The 9,402-nt window shown below is 41.1% G+C and overlaps 1 protein-coding gene across 1 annotated transcript in view; it reads left to right on the top strand.

Moving 5' to 3' along the window:
- ABCA13 (ATP-binding cassette, sub-family A (ABC1), member 13) overlaps window positions 1-9,200 on the top strand; it is a gene marked incomplete at its 5' end in the record, with an annotated part of 119,386 nt that extends 110,186 nt beyond the window's left edge. The window contains 2 exons of the mRNA XM_008590977.1: window positions 7,277-7,453; window positions 8,890-9,200. Of these exons, the coding sequence (XP_008589199.1) occupies window positions 7,277-7,453; window positions 8,890-9,200 (488 nt within the window). The remainder of the gene's footprint in view (window positions 1-7,276; window positions 7,454-8,889) is intronic.
- Between the last annotated feature and the right edge of the window lie 202 nt (window positions 9,201-9,402).

Raw genomic sequence — 9,402 nt, forward strand, 5'->3', positions numbered from 1 at the left:
TCCCCTCCCTCTTTTTCTCTTTTTTTATTTTGTTTCCTTGCTTTTTCTTTCCAGCAGTTTTACTAGGGCTTACTTAGGTGTTTTTTTTTGTTTGTTTGTTTGTTTTTTAATGAGAATCCTGGTTTGGTTCTATAGCACTTCTTGAATCAGTGGCTTGATATCTTACATTTTGGGAAAGTTTTGGCTGTTATTTCTTAAAATGTTGCTTCTAAGCAGTTCTCTCTGCAACTCCAGTTAAACATGATTAAAACTTTTCACAGTATCTGTATGCTGCTTACATCATTTTCTGTTTTCTAACCTTCTATTTTCTCTCCATGCTTCAGTTTGTAAATTTCTTTCTTACAAGTTTTCTAATCTACTAATTCTCTCTTCAGCTGAGGCTAATCTGTTATTAAACATACCCATGGAGTTCTTTATTTTAGTTATTGTATTTCCATTTAAAATTTAATTTTTTTATGGTTTTTAGTTCTCTGCTGAAAGTTTCCCTATTTTCATCTAATATTTGGACACGATAACATTTTTGACATGTGTGTTGTTAACTACAATATTTGAGTCTTTTGTGGGTCTGTTTCCACAGTCCATTTTTCTTTTGATTTTTGGTTATTCTATCTTACCTCCAGGAATATTAAGTATTTTTAAAATTGAATACCATACATTATATATGAAAAATTGTAGAAATAAATTTAAGTGTTTTGATGATGATATCTACTTCCAGATGTTATTTTTCTTCTCCTAGGCAGAAAGCTAGGGTAGGGTTACATTCTCTTAATATAATCAGAGACTGAACTATTTGGTGGGCTTCAGTTGTACAAAGGAAGATTTTAGTTTCCCAGTACTCCTAGGGAGTAATTCTATTGGGGTTAGGAGAAATTTCCTCTGAAAATATGGTGTTTACCAAGGCCTACATCCTTAAAAGACCCCGAACTCAAAGCCTTGAGGCACTTCTGTAGGCTCAGCCTGTGTGTCCGTGGCAGTAGCACTTACCATGTGCTTCCTTTTTCTCTTGGATCTCAAACCTTCAAATCTTTGCTGCTTTAGTAACTCTTTGAAGCCTTCATATAGATTTTTAAAGTCATTTGTATTTTCTAATTGTTCATGGCAGGAAATTTTGTCTGCACAAGTTGTTCTTCATTACTCTAAGCAGAAATTCTCTTAATAGGTCCTTTGAATCCGAAGACTATTGTCCTTCAATTGTCAAAAGTTTTTCTGTCTTTATTTCTTTGATACATGTTTTTAACCTCCATTTAATAACTAATGCCATTTTTATCTTTAGGTTTATTTTTTGATTGCTGTTACAGTCTTTGGTTATTTTGTTTTGTTATTTATTTTGAATTCTCTTTTACATGTTGAAGCGTTTCCTTAAATGTTTGTTGATGTTAAGAATGAGGCACTAGAACCTGATTGAAAGTTTTTTTATGTGGGTGGAACTTACTGTGATCCAGTTTAGACCAGTGGTTCTCAACTGAGAGTGATTTTGTCCCCCAGAGGACATTTGGCAATGTCTGGAGATATTTTTGGTTGTCACAGCTGTTGAGATGCTACTGGTATCTGAAAGGTAGAGAGGCCAGACGTAATACTAAACATCCTGCAATGCACAGGACAACCTTCTACAACAAATAATTATGGGCCCAAGGTGTCCTCAGTGCCGAGTCTGAGAAACCCTCATGGAGAGCAGTAGGATGCTGAAGACAATGTTTGGGGCAGACACCTTGGGATTGCAAATCTTCTAGTCTGCTTTGGCTTTTTAAATTCCTAACCTTATTCATATATATGTACATATATCTGAGGACACTTCAAAAGGTTCATGGACAGATTCATATTATCTTTTAATTCTATCTCTCCATGACCTTTTTGAAGTACCCTCGTATACACATATATACATGCATGAATATATATGACAGGTCTTCAAAAAATTAATGGAAAGATTCACATTATCTTTTAATTCTCTTTTTCCATAAACATTTTGAATTACCCCTGTAGATACATGTCTATCTGTCTCTCTCTCTCTTTCTATATATATATATATCCACACACATATCCACATATATGTATGTATGTATGTCTTCCAATTATATACATGATTTAGCTCCTTAAGGCCTTTTTAAAAACTAGCTTTGATTCTTCTTCTGGAAGATAATTAAAGCCACACTATACTGAGGCCAAGTCACTCTTTATTATATTTAACATCTGGAATTGTACGTAGTTAAATTGTTTAACCTAGTAAGCAAGCTTAGGTATGCTACAGAGCAACAGATTCCAAATGGCAAATGGTCAGCAATATAAAAATGTCCCCAGTTTGCCCCACCCAGTAAAACTTAACTCTCTAATTCTCCGTTGAAACAAATCAAGTCTCTCACAATGTACAGTGTACTTTTTGGTCTCCTATTTTCTGGTTCTATGTCATTTCATGCAGAGGAATTAAATAAAAGTAATTAGTTGAAGTCTAGTTCTCTTCTTTAGCAATTATAAGCGTGATAATAGTTAGCATTCAGTAAGCATTTATTGTAACATCAGCTTATATGTGTATTTCATTTAATTTTCACAATAACCACGGGGGTAATTTTGCTTTTCTCACACTACAGATGAGGAAATGGAAACTTTGACAGATTAAATAACTTCCCAGTGCACGGCCGGCCTGGTGGCGCACTGTTACAGTGAGCCGCTTGGGAGCGCAGCGGCACTCCCGCCGAGGGTTCGGATCCCACATACAGACCGGTTCCCGCTCACTGGCTGAGCAAGGGGCGGGCGCAGCACCGAGGGTTGCGATCCCGTTGCCGGTCCCGGTCCGGTACGGGCACGACACTGAAGGTTGCGGTCCGTTGCCGGACACGAAAAAAGACAAAAAGACAAAAAAAAAAAAAACAAAACAAAACAAAACTTCCCAGTGCAAACCATGGAATACATAGTAGAATTGCTATAGGGGTAAAGCTTTGTCTTGCTGGCTTTGCAGCAGCATTGTCCTGCCCCATGGCAGTCATGGCAGAGACGATGCCACCTCTAAGCCTCCAGGTCAGGGTATGCCAGCCCACGTTTCTCACTGGTCTTGCTTTTTGTAGGCTCCCAGGGCTATCATTGCACATAGGAATGCCCAAGCTTAGCTTCATGCCCAGCCCACACTTTTAGAAAACAACAGAATCCCCAGAGGAGTTTTCATCACAGCCCTGCATAAATACCACTCCTTACAGTAGCATTTCACGTAAAAATGTCTCCATACCTGACACATCAATTCTTCTAGCAGGTGCTAGAAAGCCGTGGAGTACACGTGATGAATTGTCCAAAGACGTCACTTTTGCTTCAACATTTTGGGGAAAATGAGGCATAATTTTATGCTAAAACAAATGAGAAGTAGACTAATGCAATATAAATTTTGCACATGAAGAAGCAGTCATTTTGCAACATTTTCACCCCGTAAAGGCTCATGCAGGATCCCTGTCTTCTCCTTGCACACCCTACTGTCCCCTCCATCCTTCTCCTCCACTAGGGTCTGGCGGTGGAAGCACTGGAAGAGGGCCACATGACACAGGACAGGTCAGCCCTGCTCACTGCAGTTACCCCTCAAGGGTGGTTTCAGAGATGTGGTGCGATCTTGGAGAAGGAAACAGACAAAGAAAATGGGTGAGAAAATATCCCAAATTACTAGTGTCAGCTTTGCCCCAGCATCACCTAAGCCGGGCCAGCTGCCTGCCCCTGCCTCCTGTGTCTCCACAGCAGATAAGCTGGGGCACCGAGCTTTCCATCTTGGTGGGGTAGGGGTGCAGGGAATCCTGCAAATCCATTTGCTGCACAGAACATTGCCTTGACTGTGCAGTGTTACGTTCGCCAATATATGAGCCCTAGAGCAAGAAAAAAGCAGTGTATTTTATCTGCGCCTCTATTGGAAATCAATTTTATATAATACATTAATAACCACAATACTAGGGAACATTTACTGAGTGCTCACTGCACCAGACACAGAGAGTGCCAAACGTGTTACATGCTTTATTTCATTTAATCTTAGACAAAGACCATGGAGCAGAGTATTAACATTCACATTTCATAAAGAGGACAAGGATTAGACAGCCACAATTGCCCACTAGGGAGTGGTGAGTGGATCTCAAATCCATCTGACTCTTGGACTCCAAGGCCCAGGAGACTGCAGAGAGCCTGTGTTTCCATGTCCTGGCCAAATGGGCTCTGCACCAAGAGGAACTCTTTATACAACACCACGTGACCTCTCCAGCGATGTGGGCTAGACCAGACGCTAGCTTTCCCCGGAGCCTTCCACGTCAGTGCTGAGGAAAAGGTCTTGCTGGTGTCCATCCCAGCTGCTCCGAGGCTCAGAACCTTTCCAAGGGACCCCGAGATGCTCTGTGGTGGATGTTCCTCCATCTGTAGTGGGAAATATTGTCCCACTTCGGGGGACTCAGACACACTGAGGCAGAAGACCCCAACCCTGGGGGTCCATCTAGCTTGTCTCTGATTGTATCATCTGAACAGTCAAAGGTCCTTCCTGCCTTAAAGCTCACAAATTGTCGACTATGAAACTGGATGAGAAATGGAAACTGCAGTCTTCGCTATTGATGCCATTTGGGAACTGTGGCTGCAGCTGTTCCCTTCTCATGGAACTGTCCGATGAGCTTGTTTTATACTTCTGTAAATCCACTTTGACCATCTTCACTTAACCAGACCCTTTAGGGTCTACTAAATTGTGAATTAAGGTGGTGTTTCTGTGAGAGTGTGTGTGCGAATTCCAGTGGCAGTAGTTAATGGGTCTTCTGCTTAACAGTTTAGTAACTAGCTTCATAGCTTTTTTTTTTTTTTTAAAATTTGATCTTTCCCTGAGAAACTAACAGAATTTTTATTCTTTCTAAAATACAGATGATAAGACTGGGGCTGAGAGACTGGCTTCAAGGCCCTGTAATATTTGGTGGAACCAGGAACCCAATTCTTTGGATTACAGATCATGTAGTCTTTCTACTGTGTGTTTGGCAATGCTGTGTGGAATTTCTGGAATTTGAGTTTTTTGACATACCTTAAGCAGCAGTTTCAAATGGTTTCACCCAGTATAAATGCAGCCTGGTGTAGCTGTAAGAAGGTGGGCTCCAAAGCTAGATGGCGCATGTTTTAGTCCAGGTTTTGAAGATCACTTGTTACTCTTTGTGCTTTAACTCCTGCACGATTGAAACATACCAGAATGAACATGCCAATGGCACTTTCTACAGATGTAAGGATTAAGTGAGACAACACATAAAATATCCAGAATTTGCCTGGCATATGACTCACACTCAGACAATGCCACCTCATTATTATAGGTATTTAGCAAAAGCTTAATCATCTGAAATCCAGCCTTTGCAAGTCCTCATACCTGTGTCTTGACTTGGGATCTGGAAATTCCTGGAACATGACAACAGCAATAACAACAACAGTAACAAATAACAATTTTTTCTTTGAGAAACAGCGAGCAGTGAAGGTTGAGAAGAGTCGAGTGGCTGAAGGATCATGACACCTCTCAATGTTGTCTGGAACAGACAATGTGTTTTATTTGTTTTTATCTGGAGCTGGTGGATGGAAAAGGAAGATCCGGAAGCTAAGAGAAGACTAGTCAAGGAGGGGAGTAAGCGGGAGTGGTGGAGGCAGCCCTCAGTGGAGACTAATGCTGACATGCCACATCGGGGACAAACTTGTGGGAACTTGGAGATGGAGAGACAACACTGAGCAACTAGTGGTCCATGTAGTGTGCACTCAATCCTGGGCCCTCAGTGAAGCAGGCAGCAGGAGCCTTGATCACGGAGTGCTGACCATGGAGCCTGACCATAGAGACTTGCCCACAGAACCCTAACCATGGAACCCTGACCACGGAGCCCTGACCATGGTTCCCTGAACATGGAGCCTTAGCCATGGAGCCCTGGCCATGGAACCTTGCTCACGGAGCTCTGACCATGGAGCCCTGACACAAAGACTTGACCATGAAGCCTTGCACATGAAGTTGCCTGATTACTGTGTTCCCAGGAAAGACCACCAACAAGGATTGTTGTATAGAGAATGTACTCATATATTTAAGCAAAATAATATGTAACTAAAATATTAGTCAGTCACTACTTGCTATAAAAAAATTTACTTCAGTGAAATTAAAAGATGTTGAAAAGATTGTGTCATATGTACTTGTGAGCCCTTTCTTGGAAGAGTCTAATCATGCTTCCATTTCTTTCAGGCTCGGTATTTCCCAGACAATGGATGGTAACGTTCACTGTGATAGATTTGGAGTTGGGTGGGGGTTAGTTGCAACCTATCTCCTTTATGAATCTGGGTCTAGGGTGGGTGAAGAACCCTCTGCTGTGAATATCACATTGACTAGATGAGCAGCTCTCTTATAGGACAGGACCTAGCAGGATCACTATCTTTTGCACCACCGAGGGGGTGGGGGAAGCACATTGCCCACCTTATGGTGATAGGGTGACCCTGGGGCTGTGATAGTATCTCCTACTGGCCGGGCCTCCTACAGAACAAACCCCTGATTCTGTGATCATTCATGTCGCGTTCCCTCTCTAGGCTGTATTCTGGGTACTCTTCCCACAATGCCTTACTCCAGATAGTTTAGTTTTTCCAGCTCCTTCCTGAAGCCCAGGCAAAGATACTAAGACATCCTTAGTGTTTTGCCCTGAAAAATGTTTGATGTTCAACTTCCAGAGCCAAGATGTTGCCAACTTTTATTTCCTGCCATGTTTCCATTTCAAGTACACAAATCCAGGACGGGGACTACACAAGGATTCGGTCTCCTCAGTGTCAGTGATCTTTGAGATTCTTGATAATTGTCTTTGTGAAATTAATGTTGTAAAATGACTTTCACAAAATGCCTGCTGCTTCAGTGAAGGCATGTTTTTTTGTTTTAGAATCACTTGACTCCAGCTTGGAACATTTACTCTGTGTTGTTGCTGCTGAGCTCTTATGCAAAGGTCTTCCCTACGACTTGTAGACTTCTTCCTCTGCTCTCTTCCTCCTGTCTCCCACTCTCCCTCGTTCCCTTGGGCTGCAGCCTCGCCCTCTGCGCTTTAACTGTTTCCTTTTCATTTACGTGTAAGTATCATTGTTATAGAGATTACATCGAAAATGGTAGAGTTTACATTCAGCAAATAAGAAGCAAATTTTGCACATCATCAAAACTCAACTCTTCTGAGCAATTTTTAATGAAGGAATTTATATTCATTTTCAAATTCATTTGCATGATCTCTACTATATAAACAGTAAGCACTGCAGTGAAACAAGAGTCAGCATGTCCTGATTTGTTTATTTTCCTCAGGAGGGATGCTGGACAAGATGTTTAACCATGCAGAGGCTGGACACTTCCGTTTCTTGGGCCGTGTCTTGGTCAACCTCTCTTCCTGCGTGGTGTTGAACCGTTTCCATGCTGTGGAGTCTGTTGATGCTCTGGAGACTAAAGCACATGAACTCATGCAGCAGAATAATTTTCTGGCCAGTAAGTATTCAGGAATGCTGAAGAAATATATTCACAAAGGCACCAGTTCAGATAAGTTGTCATTTTGCATATTTCTCCCTAAAGGTGACTTAGAAAGAAGTGCTTTCCAGATAAAACATAAAATAAAGCAGAAATATTTGCATTGATTTAATGAAAAGTTATGCCCTTTACCTTAATGACTAATGGCATTTTCACCATCTGGAGAACAATATTATTGACTTCATCTGTTTTTACTATTTTATGATATTGTTTTATGGTTAAATCTCACCTGATAAATTACATTTTTCCTGATTAAAATTATACTGTAATTTCCTTTATCACCTTTGTTTTTATCATAGTATCTTGATATCCTGGTGGGGAGAGGAGAAAAAACAATTGCCAATTCAACTCCATTATTAATTGTTCATCTATGTGATGTGTTCTGTTCTTTTTGAATAAACATTTACGTATTTTTTTTATTAAGGTTTTAGTATTGGTTTGCTGGGGCTGCTGTAACAAGGTATCACAAACTGGGTGGCTTAAACAACAGAAATCTGTTGTCTCACAGTTCTGGAGGCTGGAAGGTCAGGGCGTCCCTCAGCTCCTTCTGTGGCCTATGAGGGAAGGATTTTTTCTAGGCCTTTCTTGTTGGTTTGTAGATGGCCATGTTCTCCCTGTGTCTCTTCACATCTCCTTATTACCTTTTTATCTTCCTCCTAAGTGTGTCTCTGTGTCCAAGTTTTCCCTTTTCATAGGGGTACCCTCATAGTGAATTAGGGTCCCTTATGGCCTCATTTTAACTTGATTACCTCTTTAAAAATGCTATCTCCAGATATGGTCACATTCTGAGGTATTGGGGGTTAGGACTTCAACATATAAATTTTTGGGGGTGGACACAGCTCATCCCATAATAGCCTTTTTGCATGAAATTTAAAAGATCTGTGTGACAGAAATAGAATATGAAGATATTTCAAAAAAATTGTGGAAAAATAGAATTCAAAGATAATAAAAATCTTTCTACTAACTTTTTGAAGTAGCTTCGTATTTATGAATGATAAGTAACCCAAAGAGATGGATTCTGTACAGTGATTTATATCTGAAACTCGAGAGAGGGAATGCCTGATTATTTGAGCAGCCTCGTGTAATTTTTCAAGTCCTGCAAAAAATGAAAAACAAATGATTTCTTTGTATGGTTGACACCACAGTATAGTTTTATTAAAAACGAGAAGCACGGGACCAGGAATCAGGAGGTCTTGGTTCAGGCTCTCCACCGATCGCCTGTGTGACTGAACGTAGCTTTTGCTCCCCCAGGGCTTGGTCTCACTTCTGCAGCATTGGAGGGCTGTGCCCAGTCTCACAGTCCTGCCAGCCATCCAATCTGATCCGGTGTGGACATGGTTTGTGTCCCCGCCTAAGGTGTGATGATGCTTTTTTTTTTTTTCCTCTTCTGCCATTAGGTGTTATATTCAACAGTTCCTTAGCCAGCAAGAACTTCAGATCAGAGTCTCTCAAACTGCCGCCCCATGTCACATACACAATTCGGACCAGTGTCTTATACAGCATGAGGACAGATCTGGTAAAAAACCCTTCTTGGAAGTTTCATCCTCAGAGTCTACCAGCTGAGGGGTTCAAATATAACTACATCTTCGTCCCACTGCAAGACATGATTGAAAGAGCCATCATTTTGGTGCAGACCGGGCAGGAAGCTCTGGAACCTTCAACACAGACGCAGGCAATCCCCTACCTGTGCCACACCAGCGACCTGTGAGTAGCCTGGGGTCAGAGCCAAGCTTTCCTCCAGCGTCCACCTACAGCAAGAAGGGCTGTGCATTTGGAAAACCAAGTAGAGATAAAAAAAAAAAATCTTTGAGATTTTCTGTAGTCATCCTCAAAAGCATTTTTTAAAAAAATGTCTTCCTCTTTTTGATTTCTTAAGGTTCTTTTTTTTTATATGCTTGAACTATTCAGGT

Source organism: Galeopterus variegatus, unplaced genomic scaffold (genome assembly GCF_000696425.1).
Source record: "Galeopterus variegatus unplaced genomic scaffold, G_variegatus-3.0.2 Scaffold6527, whole genome shotgun sequence".
Taxonomy (NCBI): Eukaryota; Metazoa; Chordata; class Mammalia; order Dermoptera; family Cynocephalidae; genus Galeopterus; species Galeopterus variegatus.